This window comes from Mus musculus, chromosome 5 (assembly GCF_000001635.26).
Source record: "Mus musculus strain C57BL/6J chromosome 5, GRCm38.p6 C57BL/6J".
NCBI lineage: Eukaryota > Metazoa > Chordata > Mammalia > Rodentia > Muridae > Mus > Mus musculus.
In genome coordinates this window covers 110,742,717-110,765,743 of record NC_000071.6, presented here as the reverse complement: position 1 = coordinate 110,765,743, position 23,027 = coordinate 110,742,717, and the positions used below count along the sequence as shown (strand labels likewise).

General features: G+C 41.9%; 1 protein-coding gene and 1 non-coding gene across 20 annotated transcripts in view; one reads left to right on the top strand and one right to left on the bottom strand.

Moving 5' to 3' along the window:
- The window catches only part of Ep400 (E1A binding protein p400), a 106,555-nt gene that overhangs the window by 5,184 nt on the left and 78,344 nt on the right, over positions 1 to 23,027 (top strand). For 11 of the 19 annotated variants that reach the window (XM_017321130.2, XM_030254872.1, XM_017321135.2 and 8 more), the window contains exons 2-3: positions 8,978 to 10,347; positions 11,830 to 11,940. In XM_017321130.2, coding sequence (XP_017176619.1) covers positions 9,013 to 10,347; positions 11,830 to 11,940 — 1,446 coding nt within the window. In that variant the 5' untranslated portion in view covers positions 8,978 to 9,012. The remainder of the gene's footprint in view (positions 1 to 8,977; positions 10,348 to 11,829; positions 11,941 to 23,027) is intronic. The other 8 variants (XM_006535277.4, XM_017321133.2, XM_030254870.1 and 5 more) reach the window with 1 other exon arrangement.
- On the bottom strand, positions 8,553 to 8,659 carry Gm22583. Its single transcript, XR_003956033.1, has one exon. It is a non-coding gene; the product is annotated as a U6 spliceosomal RNA (small nuclear RNA).

Sequence of the window (23,027 nt, the reverse complement as noted above, 5' to 3'; positions counted from 1 at the left end):
GCAGCACATGTGGACTCCTTCTTGGGCCAGCTCCATTTGGTGGTGCCTGCAGCTTGGGTATCTTCAAGATCCTAGAATTGCTTTTGCAACTCAGGTTTACCTTTCACAGCTTCATGAAGGAATCTCAGGTTCTTAACATAAATCTGACTTTGCATGCTATACATTGCTTCTTTTGTCCGCTTATTTTCTGGAACCTTGGATCAAGCCTCTTTGACCCTTAACTCTTACCATACTTTTGCATGCCTGCAAAACCGTGCATGGGTAATGCCAAGTTGTGCTACCAGATATATCCATTGTATGCCTTTGTTTACATGCCCTGATTAGGTTCTTCAGAGACTGTCTGTTTACTAACAGAGTCTAGCTGATCTGGAACTTGCTGTATGGACCAGGCTAACCTCCCATTTGTGGCACTACTGCTTTTGCTCCACGTACTTAGACTACATGTATGTACCACCATTTCTGCATTTAACATTCTTGGTGGTGTAGGCCTTTAATCCCAGCACTTGGGAGGCAGAAGCAGGTGGATCTCTAAGATTGAGGCCAGCCTGTTTTACAGGTGGACTTTCAGGACAGCCAGAGCTACACTGAGAAACCCTATTTGGTGTACTTGTTTGGGCTACTTTATTGGGTTCTTATATCTCTACTTCTCTCCCAACCCTTATTCCACCTTATCCCTTCCAGCCCCCCAACAGTAGGTAGGAGAGAAAGATGGTTAGAGGGGAAAGGTGGCATAGACCTCTTTAGATACTCCTGCTGATAAGGGACTTGGGCTCCTAGGGGCAAGTCCACTCTTTGTTATCAGTATATCTCCAAACAGCAATACAGGCCCTCTGGTAGCTCTCCCATTTATACCCTCTCCAGAACACGGACCCCAGAATTAAGGTAAACCTCATAGCTGTGAATCCCAGCTGGCAAAAATCATGCCCTTGCTAGTAAACTGGCAAATCATAATCATCTGCTGTGAAATAGCTTCTTATCCCACACCTGGGATTAAAACAAAAACATATTCATGTAACATAACTGGGTTTTTAAAGAAACCAAAATTCCCACTGCAAAACCATGTCTTGAAAAAGAAAAGAAGAGAGGTTTTCAAATGAGTTTATATTTTTATATTATGGAAACATTAATGAAGTTTTTATTTTAGGATTTATTTTTATTATTTTAAAGTTGTGTATGTATGCAAGTACCTATGGAGACGAGGCATCACATTTACCTGGAACTAGAGTTACTGGAGTTGTGGGTATGGGAATCAAACTTGGTCCTCAGTGAGAGCTGAACCATCTCTCCAGCCCACACTCATAACGTCTTGCCTTTAGGGTACCTTTCCTCTTGTGTCAGTGTAATCTCTTCAGTAGTTACTGCAGCCTTGCACTCTGTCCTGTAGCTGTAAGTGTACTCATTCTCCCTCACCCAAGTGCATATCTGCTCTGAGTCCCCGCTGTAAACCTAGCTAACGGCAGCCAACAGAAGCCTCGCTATACCTTGAATGTTAGTGTTTTGAAATTTTTTTCTGCCATATTAATTAGTATTTTACTTTTGAAGTCGGCCTCAAAATTTCAGAACACAGGCAGAACATAGATTCTTTGCCAAAATGTAACAGGAATGTCCTCTAGTCCAGCTCTGACAGACTTTGTTCCCACTTAAAACGTCATGTGTAGTCTTTACTGTCAACATTTCTGTTGACATTTTGTTCTTCTACATGTCCACAGGATTGCCCCATTAAGAGTTGGTAACACAAGCCAGGCGTGGTGGCGCACGCCTTTAATCCCAGCACTCGGGAGGCAGAGGCAGGCAGATTTCTGAGTTTGAGGCCAACCTGGTCTACAAAGTGAGTTCCAGGACAGCCAGGGCTATACAGAGAAACCCTGTCTCGAAAAACCAAAAAAAAAAAAAAAAAGTTGGTAACACAGCAGTGCAGGGCTTCTTCAGCTTACCTCTCCATACTTTCCTCTTTCCTCTACTCAGTTCCAAAGACCTGTGAATCACTTGATCAGATAATAACTGCAAGGACTTCTTGGTGTCAGTTTTCTGTGTTACTCTTATTGTTGTAATACAGTACTTGATAAGCATCTCGGGTTAACAGGTGTTGAACAGGAGACTGTAGTACTCAAACTTGAGCATTAGACCATATACAGAAAGCCAAGCACCATGTGATCTTATTTGTACATGGAATAAAGTAGATGTCAGAAGCTGAAGGTAGATTAGTTGAGTGATTGATACCAAGATTCAGGCAGGTTGGAAGAGCTGGGGCAACTGGTGTGCAAGTCTGTCATGCATTTCAGAGGATTCTCAGCACAGAGGTGATATGATGACTATATCACAGGCCCACTCCACCCATGAACATGCACAAAGGATATATCAGTTTTAAAAAGCTGATATGTCTCTAGTACAGTATTTAGGAAGTTGCACTAGAAGGATCACTCCAAGATCCAGGCCTGTTCTCTTGTCTTCCCTTCTTCCTCCCTCCCTCCCTTCCACCCTCCTCACTTCCATGAACAGATGAACAAGAACAAAAGCAGGCCAAGTTGTCATCTAATAACTACACTCAGAAAGCTGAGACAGGAGAATTGTGAGTTTGAGGCCAACCTCAGATACATAGTAGATTTTAGGTCAGCCTGGGCTACATGGTTACACTGTCTTTCATAAAAACTACAAAAACTGAGTTAAAATTAGAAACACAACCTGCCAGTGGTGGTGCTGCCTTTAATTCCAGCTCTTCCAAAGGCAGGTAAATTTTGGGTTTGAGGCTAGCCTGGTCTACAGAGCTAGTTCCAGGGACAACCAGAGTTACACAGAGAAACCCTGTTCTAAAAAACATTATTTTTTTTTTTTTTTGAGTTTTTACATTTTGATGTTGGTGTCCTGTGCTGTCTTTTGGGGTGTCTGCACCTTATTATGGGAAAGCACTTTATTTTTCATTAAAGAAATTATAATGTGTATAGGTGTTTTGCCTGTATGTATGTCTGTGAACCTCTGTGTAGTATCTGAGGAGGCCTGAAGAGCTTGTTAGATTTCTTTAGACTGGAGTGAAAGACAGTTTTAAGCTGCATGTAACATGTGCTAGGAATGGAACCTATTTCCTGTTGAAGAGCAGCTGGTGCTCTTAACCATGGAGCCACCTCTCCAGCCCTTGGAAAGCAGTTTTAGATATACTTAGCAGTTTTACATATATACTTATATTTGAGGTCTGGGATACATCTCAGTATATAGCCCACTGTAGCTAGCCATCTTGTTCAGGGTTTTTTTGTTTTTTTTTTGTTTTTTTTTTTTTGTTTTTTTTTTTGATTCAAGTGCTGGGATTACAGGAGGCTGCCACACCTGCCTGACTTTTTAAAAATGTGTCTTCTGTATGTCTATGTACTATGTGTGTGCAGTGCCTGAAGAGGAAAGAGAGGGTGTCAGATTTGCTGGAATTAAAATTAGAGACTGCCAGGTGGTAGGGCGCATGCCTTTTATCTCAGCACTTGGGAAGGAGAAGCAGGTGGATCTCTGAGTTCCAGCCCAGCTTGGTCCACAAAGTGAGGTCTAGGACAGCCAAGGCTACATAGAGAAATCCTGTCCTGAGAAATGTATTTCTCTGTGTGTGTGTATACATACATACAGATTGCATAAACATTAGAGACTTTTGTAAGCTGCAATGATAGGTGCTAGGAATTGAACCCAGGTCCTCTGCAAAAGCAACAAATGCTCTAAACCACTTACCATTTCTCCAGCCCCACCTGCTTGACTTTTGTGTGGTTTCTGGGGATTCTAAATTAGTCTTTGTGGTGTACTTTCCCATTTTATTTACACATTCTTTATTTAGAACTTGAGCATTGTTTTTGGTTATATGTTTTACCTTTTTATATTATGTGATAAGCGTTTTTATTCATTTTTTAAAAATTGTGTGTGTGTGAGAGAGTGCAGGGTGCAGGTGTGTATGAGAGAGAGACAGAGTGAGAGTGTGTGTGTGTGTGTGAGTGTGTGTGTGTGTGAGTGACTCTTGGGAATCTGTTCTCTCCTGCTATGTGGTTTCTGGGAACTGAACTCGGGTTGCCAAGCTGATAGATTGGTTTGCCTGTTAAATCATATTGTGGGATTGTGGGCTTTTTTTTTTTTTTTTTTTTTTTGGTTTTTTGAGACAGGGTTTCTCTGTATAACCCTGGCTGTCCTGGAACTCACTTTGTAGACCAGGCTGGCCTTGAACTCAGAAATCTGCCTGCCTCTGCTTCCCAAGTGCTGGGATCAAAGGTGTGCGCCATCACGCCCGGCAAGATTGGTTTATTTTTATTTTATGTGTATGTTTACATCTATGTCTGTATACCATATGCATGAATATTGCTGGAGGATGCCAGAAGAGGACACCAGATTTCTTGGAACTGGAATTACAGATGGCTCTGAGCCACCATGTAGATGCTGGGAATTAAACCTTGGTCCTCTGGAGGAGCAGCCACTACTTTTAACCATTGAGCCAAGTCTCTGCTCTGTAGGTCAATTTTTTTAAAGAAAATAATTTAAGTTGATAGATCACTTTTCTTAGAACAGATTCTGAAAATAAGAGTCACTGCATCAAAGGTTATAGGGTATCTAAGCCCTTTCCACTTTCATACTGCCCTCTGAGTTCATTCCCATTCAGTGTTTTATGGGTTGAGGACCATTTGAAATCTTGCCACCTCACCTTGCTTCCCAGACCCCCTGCAGCAGTGGCTAGTGGTCTGCCACTTGTGTGGTTTAGGGCTTGTTTATCTTGGGTATGTAAGTGGTGAAGTTGGACATTCTCCTCAAGCTGTTAGGCAGATGTTTGGTTTACTCTTGGTTAGTGTTTGAGTGTCTTTGACAAGTGTATTCTGTGGTGCCCTGCTGGTGGTAGCCGTTTGTCCTACTGTACTCAGATGTCCTTTCAGAGACTCTCTGCTCCCAGGGCCTTGTAGAGAAGTGCTCCTACTACCCAGCTCTATCTTTAGCCCATTTTTTAATCTTTTGCTTAATGATTCTTATTTTATGTGTATTGATGTTTTGCCTACATGAATGTCTATGTGAGGGTGTTGGATACCCTGGAACCCAAGTTATAAACAGTTGTGAGCTGCCATGTGGGTGCTGGGAATTGAGCCCTGGTCCTCTGGAAAAGCAGCCAGTGTTCATGACCTGAGCCATCTCTTCAACCCCTTTTGAATCTTTAACATTTTATTCTTCTTTTGTTTGTTTTTCTCTTTGTATAGCCCTTACTGTCCTGGAACTCTCTTTGTAGACCAAACTGACTTTCTGCTCACTGAGTTCCTTCTGTCTCTGCCTCACGAGTGATGGGACTAAAGGTGTGCACCACTACAGCCTGGCACATTTTTATTTTTACGTACTCATTTTTGATGTAGGGTCTCATGTATATCTAGACGGCTTGGAAATTGTTCTGTAGGCCAGCTGACCTTGAACTCAGAGGGATCCACCTGCCTTTGCCTTCTTAGTGCTAGGATTAAAGGAGTATCTTTACCCCTGATATTTAACATTTTAAAACTGTATATGCTTTTTAAAATTTTTTTTAATTTTTATTTTAATTTTTTATTTTTTTGGTTTTTCGAGACAGGGTTTCTCTGTGTAGTCCTGGCTGTCCTGGAACTCACTTTGTAGACCAGGCTGGCCTCAAACTCAGAAATCCGCCTGCCTCTGCCTCCCAAGTGCTGGGATTAAAGGCTTGCGCCACCACTCCCGGTGCTTTTTTGTTGTGTGTGTGTGTGTGTGTGTGTGTGTGTGTGTGTGCGTGTGTGTATAATGTGAGCGCTCTCTTGTATGTGTGTGTTATATATATATGTATGTGTATTAGTGCAGATGCTGGTGTGGAGGTCAGAGGGCAATCTCTAGTGTTTGCTCTTACCTTCCACTTTGTTTGAGATAGGGGTTCTTCAAAGCTACATATACCAGGCTAGGTGACCTGTGACCTGAGTGTTCTCCTATCTTGTTTTCCTGTTTCAATGTAGGAGCCTAGGGATTACAGATTATTGTGTCCTGCTTTTACATGGGTCCTGGGAATTGAAACTTAAATTCTCTTGTTTATGCAGCAAGTGCTTTACCTACTATGCTATTTCTGTAGCTTGAAATCCTTTCAAATCATGCTATTGCTTTAGCTACAACTTGATTATTCTGAGGGCTTCAAAATTGAATTCTTTTCAGGGATTATTACATTTCTGGATTTTTATTTTATGTCTTTTACATTTAGTGTAACTCTGAATGATAGCTAATAAAAATGCTTAATTATTTGATATATGATTTTGATGTGTTCATGTTAAATTTTTCTCAGTATATCATAACTTTTTATCCCCATCTCTTTGCCCTGTTTTTGTGACCTGTTCTACTTGATTTTGTTTCTGGAGCTGGGGCACTCTTAGGAGCTGCCCTGCCTTTGCAACCCTTTTGCTCTGATCTCATGATAGCTGGGGTCATAGATATGGCCACCACATCCAGATTATGAATTCTTGTATGTGGCGGAGCTTCTTTTTGCTTCTTCATTTTGTTGACTTGACATACTGGGGTTTTTGTAAGGAGATCATTGTATATGCCTTTCTGTTTTTGTGCTAATTCCCCCATAATACTCATTTAAAAGATTTGAAACTTTTTTTTGTTGTTTGTTTGTTGTTTTTTCGAGACAGGGTTTCTCTATGTTGCCCTGGCTGTCCTGGAACTCACTCTGTAGACCAGGCTGGCTTTGAACTCAGAAATCCTCTGCCTCCCAAGTGCTGGGATTAAAGGCGTGCTAGAAACTTTTATTAATTAGCTTTTTGTTACTCTGAAAAAATTATCATGAAAGTAGATTGATTTTGGCTGGTGTTTCAGACAACAGCCTGTGGTCCCATGAGGCTGTTGTCTCTGGATGGTGGCGAGGCAGAGCAGCAGGGAGGGTATGGAGTAGCAAAGCTGCTCAGCTCATTGGCCATCAGGAGCAGGTGAGTAAGGCGAGAAGGGACTGAGAATAAGACATACCCTAGTACAGTCAATCCCAGCATTCAGGAGACAAAGGCAGGCCGAGCTCTTGAGTTTGAAACCAACCTGGTCTACAAGTGAGTTCCAGGACAGCCAGGGCTACCCAGGAAAACCCTGTCTTGAAAATCAAAAACAAAAACAACAACAACAACAAAAAAAAAAACCAAAAACAAACCAAAAAGACCTACCCTCAAACCATACTGTCAGTGACCTACTTACTGCATCTATCCCCATCTTCAGCTTTTCACTACCTCCCATTGTGCTGTAAGCCTTTAGTGGTGAGCTTTTCATAGGCCATTGCAGGAATCATAGCTTGTTCTGAAAATACTATGTGAACCAAAGCTCCCTGTATGTATGTATGTATGTATGTGTGTGTGTATGTATGTATGTATGTATATGTGATTCATATTCTCATTCATCCCCCTCTCCTTACATTTTTTAGGGTCTTGCTGTATAGTCACTGTGTAGCCTTGTATAGTCACTTGTAGCAGCACTCCCAAAGCTTCAGCTTTGGGAGGGCTGGGTTGCTGGTATGTGCCACTACTCCTAGCTTGATGATATGTTTTTGGTTTGAAAGTCTTGCATATTTTTTAAGTTTTTCAAATTCATGGCTTCTTTATTTCCTGCCTGTTTTCTGATAGAGAAAAGCAATGGTATCCTTGAGATGAGGCTACTGCTTATCTTGGTGGCAAAAATGTGCCCTTAAATGAAATATTTGTGTGTGTGTGTGTGTACACACAGGTTGTATGATGTGCTTTGATGTATGTGTAAGAGGACACCTTGGGGTTTGACTCTCTTCTTCTACATGGGACTTAGGGATTGAACTCAGATTCTGAGGCTTGGTAGCAGGTGTGTCTTTATTCTGGTGCCATGACTTGGGGCACTGTCTGTCCTGTGTTTGCCAAATGTCAAGTGCTGTGGATTTGCACCATTGTTTCTTCTGAGGAAGAAGATGTTCTGTGTTTTTGGTCAACTATGGTAGAAAGTAGGCAGCACTGGTGATCTGACACCAAATTGTGCTTCCCTCCTTTGTCTTCTGTTTCCTCCCCAAAACCTTTCCTCCCCGAGTCCTTTCTGTTCTTTCATCACTGTCTGTAACCATCTCAGCTTGGCTTTCCTTTTGGTTATGCCATAGGGAGGATCCCTTTGTTGCTATACATGTTTACAGGAAGTCTGCCATTCATTGGGAGCCATGTTGTACATAGTCATCAGCACTTGCGCTCTCCTCACCAAGGTGATGAGAGTGTTGACCACTGCTTGAAAGAAACACACTCTTTCCCAGCAGCTTTCTTCTTTGGGTCAACAGTGTAACTACTCTGGTCTGTTTTTGGGAGGCAGATGTAGTTGTTTGGCATGCAAGGCCTGGCTAAACTAGTGAATCCCAAGAGGTATCAGAGTGGGGTTCTTTGGCACTGTGGCAGATGTCACAGGGTCATTGACAAAGTAGCCACTGCCCCTTTGGGTTGAATGTGTTGTGTAGTACCATAGTTTTTTTTCTTTTTTTTTTTTTTAAAGATTTATTTTATTTATTATATGTAAGTACACTGTAGCTGTCTTCAGACATACCAGAAGAGGGCATCAGATCTTGTTGCGGATGGTTGTGAAAAAATAAGGAACGCTTCACGAATTTGTGTGTCATCCTTGCGCAGGGGCCATGCTAATCTTCTCTATATCATTCCAATTTTACTATATGTGCTGCTGAAGCGAGCACCATAGTTTTTTCTTAATGGGATTCACCAACTTCTTCTATTTATGATGGTAAGGGATAGGGCACCTTCTTCCCTTAGTCTTCTTTCCTTTGGGATCTTGGGTGGAGGAAAGGAGATGGAAGGAAGGTTATGGGTTATGTTTAAGTGACCACCTTTTTTTGATATAAAATAATAAATAGTGTTCTTGCTCGAATCAGATGCCAGTGTGAATGTACATTCAGTATGTTTTCAGGGCTACTAAGTGGTAATTGTATTAAGTGTGGTAATCAAATGATTGTATTTGCCTTCCTATGTCTTGATTTTAATTTTGATTTTTTTAGGGGAACAGTACATTGGATAGAAAAGGGAGGTGATAATGCACCATGGCAGTGGTCCTCAGAATGTCCAACATCAGCTGCAGAGGTCTAGGTCCTTCACTGGGAGTGAAGAGGAGCAGCCAGCCCATCCCAACTTACCCCCATCTCCTGCAGCGCCTTTCGCTCCATCAGCCAGTCCATCTGCACCCCAATCCCCTGGGTACCAGATACAGCAGCTGATGAGCAGAAGTCCTGTGGCCGGGCAGAATGTGAACATCACACTGCAGAATGTTGGCCCAGTTGTGGGAGGAAACCAGCAGATCACACTGGCCCCCCTGCCACTGCCCAACCCCACTTCTCCAGGTTTTCAGTTTGGTGCCCAGCAAAGGCGCTTTGAGCATGGCTCTCCATCATACATTCAAGTTACTTCTCCGATGTCGCAGCAGGTCCAGACTCAAAGCCCCACACAGCCTAGCCCTGGGCCAGGGCAAACCCTGCAGAATGTGCGTGCAGGTGCTCCAGGTCCTGGGCTGGGCATATGCAGCAACAGCCCCACTGGAGGCTTTGTGGATGCCAGTGTGCTTGTGAGGCAGATCAGCTTGAGTCCATCAAGTGGTGGTCACTTTGTATTTCAGGAGGCACCAGGCCTGACTCAGATGGCCCAGGGAGCCCAGGTTCAACTCCAGCATTCAGGAGCTCCCATCACTGTCCGAGAACGGAGACTCTCCCAACCTCATGCACAGTCGGGAGGCACCATCCACCATCTAGGGCCTCAGAGCCCTGCAGCTGCAGGAGGCACTGGACTTCAACCTCTGGCCAGCCCAAACCACATCACCACGGCCAGCCTGCCACCCCAGATCAGCAGCATTATTCAGGGCCAGTTGATACAGCAACAGCAGCAGGTGCTTCAGGGACAGCCAATGAACCGATCTCTGGGATTTGAGAGGACACCTGGTGTGCTGCTTCCTGGCGTGGGAGGGCCTTCAGCATTTGGGATGACATCCCCACCACCACCCACCAGCCCTTCCAGAACCACCATGCCTCCAGGCCTTTCCAGTGTGCCTCTTACATCTATGGGAAGCTCAGGAATGAAGAAGGTTCCCAAGAAGTTGGAGGAGATCCCCCCAGCCTCCCAAGAGATGGCACAGATGAGGAAGCAGTGTCTGGACTACCACTACAAGGAAATGGAGGCACTCAAGGAAGTCTTCAAGGAGTACCTGATTGAACTGTTCTTCTTGCAACATCTACAGGGAAACATGATGGATTTCTTGGCTTTTAAAAAGAAGCACTATGCCCCTTTACAAGCGTATCTTAGGCAGAATGATTTGGACATTGAAGAGGAGGAGGAGGAAGAGGAAGAGGAGGAAGGAAAATCTGAAGTTATCAACGATGAGGTAAGAAACAGCAGTTCAGTAGTCTAGAAGGGCTATGTAAAGCAAAATAGATGGTGTGCAACAGCAGACTGAAAATGTGTGAGCTTGGGGTAATGTAGGGTTTGGGTGTCACAGAATCTAAAGAGAAGTAAAATGTTTATTTCCCTTCTTCCTTCATGTAGAGGAAGCGCTGTTCAGTGTAGCTGTCTGGGGAGGGAGATGAAGGACTATGTTGTGACTGATGCCTTTTAGAACCAGGTGTTGTCACTGACAACCAAAACTCATCCTGGGCATAGAGCTCAGCCAATACTGTCTAGGCTTCTCCCCTGTCTGTATACATGATCCTTGGCCAACAAGATAGTGTTGCCAGTCCTCTGGCAACCTACAGGAAAGGTTCTCCAAGACCAGTGAAGCTTAGCTCTTCTCTCCTGGCTTCCTGGTTTCACTGTATGTTTATGTAGGTCTGTCCATAAAAACAAAGTTTTTAAGCCAGGGATTTAAGTCACTAGGTGTATCTTGTGTGGGATGTTCACAATTAAAGTACAGATAGCATCAAACAACTATAATTTTTTTTTTTTTTTTTTTAGGTTTTAGATATAGCCTTAAATGTGAAGCCATATTTTAAGTTCACACTTTAGACACCTATGGAGTGATACTTGAAACAAAAGCTGTTGTAGATAGTTTTTGGGTTCCTAGAGTACTGTACAGTAAGTCCCCCTAACAGCACAGCAGTTGTGAAGTTCTCTGAGGCATGCTTTACTGTGATGCACTGTCTTTTGTGCCTTGTCTTGTGTAGTGTTTATTATGTTGGTGTAGCTTATTTTGTTTTATGATAGAGCTAAAATAAACTGCTGTCAGCCTTTTGCAATGAAGCCTGCTTTTGATGAGCAAAAGTTTGCCTTTGCTCCAGAGTCCTCACTAGCATCTGTGGATGTATCTGTGTGGCTTAGCCATCTGTGTCTTCTTCAACACTGGACCTAGGCTGGACCGTTTTTGTTATTCAGAAGGTCTCAGTGATTTTGAGGACTACTACTAGTACCATAGAACAGTGGAACTGAGTACTCTTTGTGTCTTTTACCAATGTTGTCTGTAAGCTGAGCCTCCTCCTCTGCACTTGTGAAGAAAAATACAACTTCTCACAGCTTCTACTAAAGTCAGCTTTGCTGTGTGACCCATGTGGTAGGCTATAGAATGTTATAGCAGTGCAGATCTTTCAAGAAGCCACCTGTGGGACACTGATACCTGAGTGCCACTCCATTTTACATTTGGAAGTTGAAGAATCTAAAATGTTGTCTATGATTTCAACTGGAGTGCTGAAGATTGGCAGCTGTTAGATTGTTATAATATGAACCTGTCAGTCAGCTCAGTGTCCCTTTATAGGATTTGAAGCAAAAACATTTCATTTTTAAGCACCTAAGTTAGTGAGCTGTCAGCAATGAAATTCTAATAATTTTGAGCAGTCTTAAAAATTGTTACCTTTTTTTCTCAAAATATTTCTCTCAGGTAAAGGTTGTGACAGGCAAGGATGGGCAGACTGGGACTCCCGTTGCTATAGCAACCCAGCTTCCGCCAAATGTTTCTGCTGCTTTTTCATCCCAGCAGCAACCGTTTCAGGTACTTTTTGATGGTTCTAAATTGTAGTCTCATCCCAAACGTTTCTTTCATCCAGATATTTTAACTTTCAATTTACTATTTGCTCTTCGGCATTTTTTTTCCAGAGCCCATTCCTTATTTTGAACAATAAAAGTCTTTCTGCATATACAGTTCTGAAATTCAGTTGCATGAGTGAATGACCACACAGACCTTACTGCATTGTTTTCTGTGACCTGCAATGTGGTGGTAGCTTGTAGTGTGCATGTCCTCTAATATTCAAAGTCCTGTTACTGTATGCTTAGGGTTCCTTGTGTGCTGTGTTTAATGTTTGTTATTTCTCGTGTCTTAACTGTATTTTGAAAACAGTGCAAAACAGAACAAGTGAAAAGACATAATAGGATTTTTTTTCTTAGCTGGAGAAAATATAGGTGTGAATCACCTATAGATCCTTAGAACTGAAATTTCTTAGTGAAGGCAAGAATGCATTCATGAAGCTGGGGTTCATATACATGTTAGCTTTGGAGTGTGCTGGCTTCTGAAAACAGTTTTGTCCTCCATGATGTTTTTGTTTTTGCTTTTAATATAATTTCAAACATGAAAGCTGATATAGTATTACATGAAGCCTCTGTGCCTTTTCTGACTGACTGCCATTAGCTTTTGCTCATTTGCATTTCATTCTCATGATTATGCAGTGCCATATGGTATCAAGACCCCTATCTCTAAAAGGTTTCCACTACTAGATACAGGCACATCAGGTAATGCCACAGTAACCTGGTACTGCTATGTGATTGGCAGTTGAGATTTAGATTCTGCAGGACCTAGTCCTTTGCAGTTTTCCCACTAGTTGTGGACCTGGTTCAAGATACCCATATTCCTTCCTTGTCATGCCTCTCTGGCTTTCTTTAAGCTGGGGTTTTTTGGTCTTTTGTGATGGTTGTTTCTGAAGCATACAGACTAGTTACATTGTGAAGAAAAACACAACTTCTCACAGCTTCTACTAAAGTCAGCTTTGCTGTGTGACCTGTGCTGTGCTTTGTGGGATGTTCTACTCTATGAGATTGTCTGATATACCCTAGTATCATGTTCAAGTAAAGTAATCCTTTCATAGAAATGAAAGTGTGTCTGTCTCAATGTATCATGCCACCAGGCCATGGTATTGCCTAGTCTCCTGACTGGTGATGTTAATTTGAAGCATCTGAGGTGGTGTCCACCTGGCCTGTTCTGTATACATTAATTTTCGTTCTGTAAATGATGATATAAATTACATAAATGTCTTCAAATGTAATAATCTTTTACCTACTATTTCAAGCATCTATTGATGAGTTGCTCTGAGTCAGTTACTACCAGTTAGACCTCAAGTAGATTCCCTCCCTGTCGCTCTCCTTGAGATTCTCTTATCTTTCTACTCTACCCCAGGCTGACTTGGAACTTATTCTGTAGCTCAGGCAGATCTCAAACTTAGAATAGTTCTCCTACCATTCTTGCAAGTGCTGGTGGGATTATAGTTGTGAATCACTAAGACTTCCTTTTTTTTTAATTTAAAGACTAGGTCTTTTTATTTTTAAAGATTTATTTATTTTTATATATAAGTACACTGTAGCTGACTTTAGACACACCAGAAGAGGGTGTCAGATCTCATTATGGGTGGTTGTGAGCCACCATGTGGTTGCTGGGATTTGAACTCAGGACCTTTGGAAGAGCAGTCAGTGCTCTTACCCGCTGAGCCATCTTGCCAGTCCTAAAGACTGGATCTTAAGTAACCTAGACTGGTCTCAAACTCACTATGTAGACTTAGAAGACCTTGAGCTCCTGCTCCTCCCCAACCCCCCAGTTCCAAAATAGGGTTTCTGTTTCCCATATTTCTTCTGCATTTACTGGCTAACCACTTCTGTTGTTACATTCCTTCATTTAGCCCTCTCCTGTAAAGTTGAGCATACTCTCCATATATGACCCATCAGACTCTTGGCGCTCAGGTATTCACGCAAATGAAATAATGCCCATGTATACACGGAATGCTCTCTGTAAACAATTACACCCGTTTTATTTGTGAATCCCTAAAACAGAAACACTTAAACTAATCATCAAAAGATTAAATTTTAACCAGTCAGTTACATGGCACTTTAAGTACTTGTTTGGTTTTGTTTGCTTAACATTCAGTAGCATTCACTTTCTTTGGTCTATAATTATATGAATGTTGATAATGGTCTATAATTATATGGATGTTGATAAACCAAAGCATTGTCTACTTCTCAGCACAACTTAAAAAAAAAAAAAAAGTCCTCCTGCACTCTTTGGGATAGCCTTTCCTGTCCTCTAATGAGTCCTCTCCAGTGTTTTAAGTGTGTGACTTTTCCAGGGTGGGGTGTACTAGAATCATGGATCATCATCTTTCTGGTCAGCCTGTGTTTTTTTTCTGATTGCTGAATACTGTTACTGCTTTCTGATACTTGGGTCCATAACGTGTCATCACAGGTTCTTATATTCCAAAAGATGTTAGGAAGCAGAAATTGGTTAAGCGAAGCACATTTGCTTACAGTTTGGCCAAACTGGAAAAGAACCTAATTTTTGTCTATCATGGCTGTGACAGTCTTCATAAGTTATTGAAACAAAGGCCACAGAGTGTATAGGTTGAGAGGGCTTAACCTGTTCTTTCCAAGGAGGAAGGCTGCTTACCCAGGTTGCCCTTGTTAGTAGGCATCCTCCATTCTGGGAATGTGGTATGTTTTAATTCTTTTTTTCTTTTTTTTCTTTTCTATTTTTTTTTTTAATTTTTTTTTAAGACTTACTTCATGTGTATGAGTGTTTTTTGTCTGAATGCATGTATGTGTGCTATGTGTGTGCTTGGTGCCAGTGGAAACCAGAAGAGGTCATCAGATCTTCTGGTAGCCCTGGCTCTCCTGGAACTCACTCTGTAGACCAGGCTGGCCTTGAACTCAGAAATCCACCTGCCTCTGCCTCCCAACTACTGGGATTAAAGGTGTGCACCACCACTGCCCGGCTTCTGCAAAACTATTAAGACACACTAAGTAGTCTGTCCAACCTCATATGATTTTACAATTTAGTCTGTGTTCTCTTGGTGATGTTCTCAGCAAGCAGGTTTACCCTTTCATGTTTTGATGGGTAATTGTTTGTTTTAGGGATTCACAAACAAAACTGCTGTAAGTGTTTACAGAAAGCATTTGTGTGTACATGGGTATTCATTTCATTTGCATGAATGCCTGGGAGTCAAGAGTCTGGTTACTCGGTCATATGTGGAGAATATGCTCAACTTTATAGGGCTAAACTTTTTTTTTCCTTATGTGGTTTTCTGTTCTCAGCGGTAGTGAGAGTCACTCTCCACTTCAGCACAAAGTTTGTTGCATGATATAGATACCACCTGTTTGGTATAACAGTAGTGTGCTGCATTTTTTTAAAAGATTTATTTATTTATTTATTTATTTATTTATTTATTATATGTAAGTACGCCGTAGCTGTCTTCAGACATTCCGGAAGAGGGAGTCAGATCTCATTACGGGTGGTTTTGAGCCACCATGTGGTTGCTGGGATTTGAACTTCAGACCTTTGGAAGAGCAGTCGTGTGCTCTTACCCACTGAGCCATCTCACCAGCCCGCAATTTTTTTCTTGACTATCTTTGTAGAGCAATTATTTAAAACTTTGATGAAGTATAATAACATTTTAAAAAATGGGTTATGTTTGTACTTGGTCTAAGCCAGAAGGGCTAGAAGTGATGTACTGCCCTTCTGATATCATTCCTGAGAATTCTGCTCTATCCAAGGTCACAAAGATCTCTTATGTTTCTGCCTGGAAGTTCAGTAACTTGACATTTAGACCTATTATCCATTTTAGTGAAGTTTTACGTGGGGTGACATGTTTGTGGGTGTTAGTTTGTGCAAATGGGTGTTTGAATGTGCTAGTGTCTGGTGCTTGTCTCTGTCTCCTGCGCACGCGCACATGTACGTATGTGTGTGCGTATGTGTGTGCGTGTGTGGGTGCGTGCGTGCGTGTGTGTGTTCAGGAATGTGCATACCATGGTACACAAGCGATGTCATAGGATTGCTTCCAAGAGTTTGTTCTTTCCTTCCATGATCAGTTATGGTCATCAGACTTGGTCACAGGCACCTTTTTACCCACTGAGCCATCTCACTGGCCCAGGCAGCATAAATTCTCACCTTTGTTCTGTTTCCTTTGCTGTTTTGTTTTTGTCCTTGTATTCCTTTCCCCTTTCCTGTAGGTTTCAGAATAGACTTGGTATTCTGCTAGGCTGTAATGGGGATTGCATTGTTACTGTTAAAACCAGTTTGGGGAGAACTGCTAGTCCTACTACACTGTATTTCAGTTCTTGAATGTGACTGTTTGGTTTCCTTCATTGGTGCTTTGTAATTTTCAGCATGCTAATGTTGTATGCTAACTTGTTAGATTTATATTTAAGTATATTACTATTTTGCTGCTATAAATAGTATTTAAAAACAGTTCCTAGGGGCCTGGAGAGATGGCTCAGTGGTTAGAAGCACTGACTGCCCTTCCAGAGGTCCTAAGTTCAATTCCTAGCAACCACATGGTGGCTCACAGTCATCTGTAATGGGATCTGATACCCTCTTCTGGTGTGTCTGAAGATAGTGACAGTGTACTATCTATATATGTGTATATGTATAAAATACATAAATCTTAAACAAACAAATGGTTCTTTTTTTATTAGATATTTCTTTTTTTACATTTCAAATGCTATCCCGATAGTTCCCTATAACCTCTCCCCCCATCCCCCGCCCTGCTCCCCTACTCGCCCACTCCCACTTCTTGGCCCTGGCGTTCCCCTGTACTGGGGCATATAAAGTTAGCAAGACCAAGGGGCCTCTTTTCCCAATGATGGCCGACTAGGCCATCTTCTGCTACATATGCAGCTAAAGACACGAGCTCTGGGGGTACTGGTTAATTCATATTGTTGTTCCACCTATAGGGCTGCAGACCCCTTCAGCTCCTTGGGTACTTTCTCTGGCTCCTCCATTGGGGGCCCTGTGATCCATCCAATAGATGACTGTGAGCATCCACTTCTGTATTTGCCAGGCACTGGCGTAGCCTCACACGAGACAGCTATATCAGGGTCCTTTCAACAAAATCTTGCTGGTACATGCAGTAGTGTCTGGGTTTGGTGGCTGATTATGGGATGGAAACAAATGGTTCTTAGCTCTTAATTCCAAACATAAAAATACAGCTGCTGGGTATTTTAACCTATATTCTACATCCTTGCTAAATTGTTATTTGTTTTTGGAGCATAGAGAATCTTTTTTTTTTTTTTTTTGGTTTTTCAAGACAGGCTTTCTCTGTATAGCCTTGGCTGTCCTGGAAGTCACTTTGTAGACCAGACTGGCCTCGAACTCAGAAATCCACCTGCCTCTGCCTCCCGAGTGCTGGGATTAAAGGCGTGCGCCACCACCGCCCGGCTCTGAAGAGGAATCTTAAATTAGAAAATTTCAGATAATTAGGTTGGCTGTAGTGGCACATGCCTTTAATCCTAGCACTGGGATGCAGACGCACGCAAATCTCTTGAGTTCCAGGCCAGCTTGGTCTACATACTGAGTTTCAGAACAGCCAGAGTTATATAGTGAAACCCTGTCTCAAAACAAAAAGAAAATTTATGTGTGGAATCCCTGTCAGTATATGGAGAAGTGTAATGTATTAGTGCATTTATATGTCATACAAAGGCCTGTTTGTGTAAAAACAGTGGGACTGTGGAAGGTAAAGGGCACCTACAAATATATGAAAAGATGCCTAATGTGTTCAATGCAGACTAAGCCATTCACATTTACAGTTAAACTCAGTGATCAGAGATAAGTTCTAGGCAAAGCATATGTGTTTATTGAGTATGTGGTGATTTCCACCCTCCTCTGGTGGAGTGTGCCTGCTCTAGGCAAGAGGAGACATTTTGTTTCACCTGGAAAAGATGAGTGATGGGCACGTCCCTGACTCTGCAGTGTGTGCCTGAGGAGTTTTTGAATTTTTCGTCAACCAGACCATAGGTGTAGTGATGTTCTCAAGCAGCATTGTGTGTAAGTACCCCTAACTGGAAAGAACCAAAGGTCCTTTGGCAGCAGCATGGGCCAGTGGCTATGTATATTGAGGCAGTGGAGCATCAACCAGAGTGCTCTTTGGGTGAATGAGGGCTGTGCCACAAAGTGAAGACTCAACAGAAAGCAGAACTCAGCAGATACACTAGAGAAGTCTGTCAGTGGTGACATGGCTCAAAAAATGAAGGAGACAGTAGGTGTTTTCTTAAGTGTGTGGTCATTGGTCAGAACCCAACTGTTCTTGATTATTGGTTATTTTGTTTTGAGGTAGTCTATCACCATGTATGCCTGGCTAGCCTGGAATTTTCTGAGTAGACCCGGCTGTCTTCAAACTGCCTCTGCTTTGTAAATGCTGGGATTAAGGGCATGAGCCACACACCATGCCAGCCTGGTCCTTCAAAAAATATTTATTTATTCATTCATTCATTTCCCCCCCCCCTTCTCGTGTGTGTGTGTGTGTGTGTGTGTGTGTGTGTGTTTGTGTGCATTAAACGATGTGTATATATAGATAAGAGGACAACTTTTAAGAGTCATTTTTCTTTTTTAGAGTTTCACTATGTATCACTGACTATCTTGGAACTTGTTATATAGACCAGGCTGGCCTGGACTTCACCCAGTCCTGCCTGCCTCTGCCTCCCACATACTGGTGTACACTAACCACCACGTCAGTCTACCTCCTGTCTCACCATAGAAGTACTAGAATTACAGATGAACACACTGCATCTGGCTTTATGTGGATTATAGGGATCAAGCTTAGGCCATTTGAACTTGCACACTACATGTTTTAGCTGTTGAACCATCTCTTCTGCCCTATTATTGGTGTTTCAGTGGTATGCAGTGACTTTCTCCATTTTCCTTCTCACAGAGTCTTATGCAAAATTTCAGATACAAAAACTTGGAATAGGTCATTTAATATTTTATAGCCATTTGAATGATACAACAATTAAAGTCACATGCACATGTTGGGGTCAGGTCATAAGACAACTGACTTCGCACTGTAGCAATCCAGTCCTATCTCTGCTTCCAAACTGCTAGCATTACGTGTGTACTACCACATGGCTTGCTTCTTTATTCCATCAGTTTGAGAGCTGTAGTCATTTCAGCTGGTGTTCAGGTTTGGCTTTTGGTCTCCATAGGGAAGTGCTCTTAAGGGTGTAGCATTTGTGAGTCAGAAGAGAGTTAGTGTATGGGCCTTGATATATGTTACATCATGGTTAGCAAAGAATATTGATGGATGTATGAGAATATCTCAGCCTTCATGATCTCACATATGTTGAGCTGACTGCTACACTAAGAATTCTAAACAGAATTTCAGGATGTATTTTGGTTTATACATATCCAGAGTTCTCTGTATTATCTTTATATGTGTATACTGGAAAGTTTATAGGCATGATGTGGGATTTTGTTGTTGTTGTTGTTGTTTTTTGTCTTTTGTTTTTCGAGACAGGGTTTCTCTGTGTAGCCCTGGCTGCCCTGGAACTCACTCTGTAAACAAGGCTGGCCTCGAACTCAGAAATCTGCCTGCCTCTGCCTCCCAAGTGCTGGGATTAAAGGCATGCGCCACCACGCCCGGCATGATGTGGGATCTTGATCTGTTTTACTGTACATGTTTTTTAAAAAACGAATTTTATTTTTTATTTTATTTATTTATTTTGAGACAGGGTCTCACTGTGTAAACCTGGCTGGCCTCAAACTCATAGACTCTGTTTCCTAAGTGCTAGGATCTTTTATTTTATTTTTTTTTTAATTTTTATTTTATGTTCTTGACTGTTTTGTTGACATGTATGTATATGTACCAAATTTGTTCTATTGCCTGTGGCAACCAGGAGAGAGCACTGGATACCATGGAACTAGTGTTACAGAAGCTTGTTAGCTACGATATGGGTGCTGGGAATCAAACTCTGGTCGTCTATAAGAACAGAAAATGTTCCTCTTTTTTTTTTTTTTTTTTTGGTTTTTCGAGACAGTTTCTCTGTGTAGCCCTGTCTGTCCTGACCAGGCTGGCCCTGAACGTAGAGAAATCCGCCTGCCTCTGCCTCCCAACAGAAAGTGTTCTTAATTTCTGAGTCATCTCTCTAACTCCACTGGACATGCTTTTGAAAAGAAGGCTCAGTTGGGTTTTGTATTTGTGTTATCTGTACCAAATCCTGATGTTGGAAAACTTTGAATTAAGAGACAACAGTTACTGAGTTTCTTCCACTTACAGGTATCTTTAAAGGTTTCTTTCTTTCTTTCTTTCTTTCTTTCTTTCTGTCTTTCTGTCTTTCTGTCTTTCTGTCTTTCTTTCTCTCTCTCTCTCAAGATTTTATTTATTTCTTTACTTTTTTCTTTTCTTCGCTTCCCTTTCTCCCACTTTCTCTGGCCCATAGGTTCTTTATTATTTATTTCTCATTATGGGTGGTTGTGAGTCATCATGTGGTTGCTGGGATTTGAACTCATGAGCTCCAGAAGAGCAGTGGGTGCTCTTAACTGCTGAGCCATCTCACCAGCCCTAAAGGTCTCTTCTTCCTTGATACCATTGTACTTTTGGCGACAGCATCAGGCTTACAGAAGCCATGGTTCAGACATTTAGCAAGCAGTTTCCTGGTGATGTAACTCTTTCTCCAGGAGGAGGCAAATGCATTCTTGTATTGGCAGCAATCATTTGAGTTGGATCTTCTGCAGGCTATGTGTCTTTCTTTCCTTCCACTGTTTTTTTCTCATGGTGTGTTGTTTAGGTTCTAAATAGCACATAGCTATTTGTTTGTTTGTTTGTTTGTTTATTGTGTATGTGTGTGTAAACACAATTGTTGCTGTAGGAGCATAGTGCATGGCATATGTATGTAGTTCAAAGAACAACCTAGGGAACTTGATTGTTTTCTTATCTCATATGTGTATTAGGGTCTCTTGTGTGTAACTCAGGTTATCAGGTTTGGTGGCAAACATCTTTACCTGCTGAGCTATCTTACTGCTCCCTAGCTAACTTTTTTAAAGACAAAAAAGACTTTCTTCATGAAGTCCAGGCTGACTTTATAGTTGCAGTCCTCTGAGTATTAGGATTACTATTGTGGCCTACTATATCTGGCTACTGTATTGTAGCTGCAAATTTGTTCTCTTTTAAAGCAGGTGGGACTTAACCTCTTAGTTTATTATCTTGGCCTCTATATGCTGCCTGCGTGTGTCTGCCTGTGTGGTTAACGGTCAGCCATACATCTAACACCTGTCAGTCAGAGCTAGGCAAAGAGATTGGGCTTCCTCTGTCCAGCAGTCTCTACTCTTCCTGACATCCTTCTACAGAGTGTAGTTTAGGGACAGCCCTCTTGCCACATGCCAACTTTGGGAAACTTGGTAGGTTCCTTTCCAGAACTTCCTAGATCACCTGCTATCTCTGTTGTCCGAATGTTTCACCTCGAGCTTATGATTATTTGTAGTATGTTTCCTCTGATACGGACTACTTGGTCACTCCCGCATGCAAGCCACTTTTCACTAGAGAGTAACTGCCTTGGATATATAAGTGATACCGATTTGTTTCAGAATATTTGTAAAATTGAGAAAAGTGCACATGCATTAAAAGTTATTTATAATCCCATTACAGAGAAGCCAGTGTTAACATGTTTTGATTTTTTTAGATCATTTCTTTCTTTCTTCCCTTTTTGTCTACCTCTTGTCTTGGCTTCTGGGACCAAACATCTTGACCAAAAGCAAGTTGGGGAGGAAGGGTTTGTTTGGCTTACACTTCCACATTGTAGCATAACACTGAAGGAAGCCAGGATAGAAATTCAGATAGGGCAGGAACCTGAACGCAGGAGCTGATGTGGAGCCCATGGAGGGTGCTGCTTACTGACTTGCTCCACACAGCTTGCTCAGCTTGCTTTCTTAAGAGAATCCATGGCCACCAGTCTAGGGGTGGCACTACCCACAATGGCCTGGGCCCTCCCACATCAATAACTAGTTAAGAAAAATCCCTATAGCTAGATATTATGGGAGCATTTTCTCAATTAAGGTTCTCTCCTTTCAGATAACTCTAGCTTATGTCAGGTTGACAGAAGACTATTCAGCAAACTGTTTTCTGCTCTTTTCTTTCTTCCTCCTATATTTGTTAAATATGAACCACCTCTGTGCTCACTGTGGGTTGCAGGGACCAAACCCTGCCTCTCTGTAGGCCTCAAGGCCTAGAGGTAGTTCAGTACCATGCACATGGTATAGTTTTTTGATTAGTACCAGCAATTGGTGTTTAAGGTGCCCCACTGAGGAGATTGGAAGACTCAAGTCTTTTAGAGAAAGATTCCATAGCTACTGGGGAGCACTGCTACTTGAGACCTGCTGAGATGAAAGGGACAGTTTTCAGATGGAGATCTGTCTGACTCTGCTTTCATGATTTTTGATTGTTTTATTTTTTTAATCTTTATTTTTTTTTTTTGGAGAGGGTCTCACTATGCATGCCCAGGTGGTCTCCCACTATGAAATCTTTCTGCTTCTGTTTTCAGAGTGTTGGGATTACAAGCATGTTCTACCCAGCTTTAAGGTCTCCTAAATTTTTTTTTTAAATTTAGACAGGGCCTTATTCTATAGCCCTGCCTTACCTAGAACTAATGTAGACCAGGGTAGCTTCAACTTAAAGATATCCACCCACCTCTGCCTCTTGAGTGCTGGGATTAACGACATAGACCACCAAGCCTTGGCTATTTATTTTAGGATAGTTTTTGGTTTATAGCAGAACAGAAATAAGGTGAAGATTGTCCAAATCAACTGTTTTCTTGTCTTTCACATGTCACATGTGCAGCCTTAATCCTGTTGACACCACCCACAGGGGCTCACTTGTTTAATTGATCCTGCATGGATATTCTTGTAATCCAAAGTACATGCTGGGACACCCTCTTGTTTCTATGCTTTTTGTAGGTTTAGACTGCCATGATGATCAGATAAGACATGCTAAATTCTACCCATCCCTCCACACTTCTTGTAACCACTGAACATTTTTCTGTCCTCATAGCTTTGCCTTTTACAGAATATCAGATGCAGGTAACTGAAACCATGTTGCTTGTACAGATTGAGGTCTTCTACTT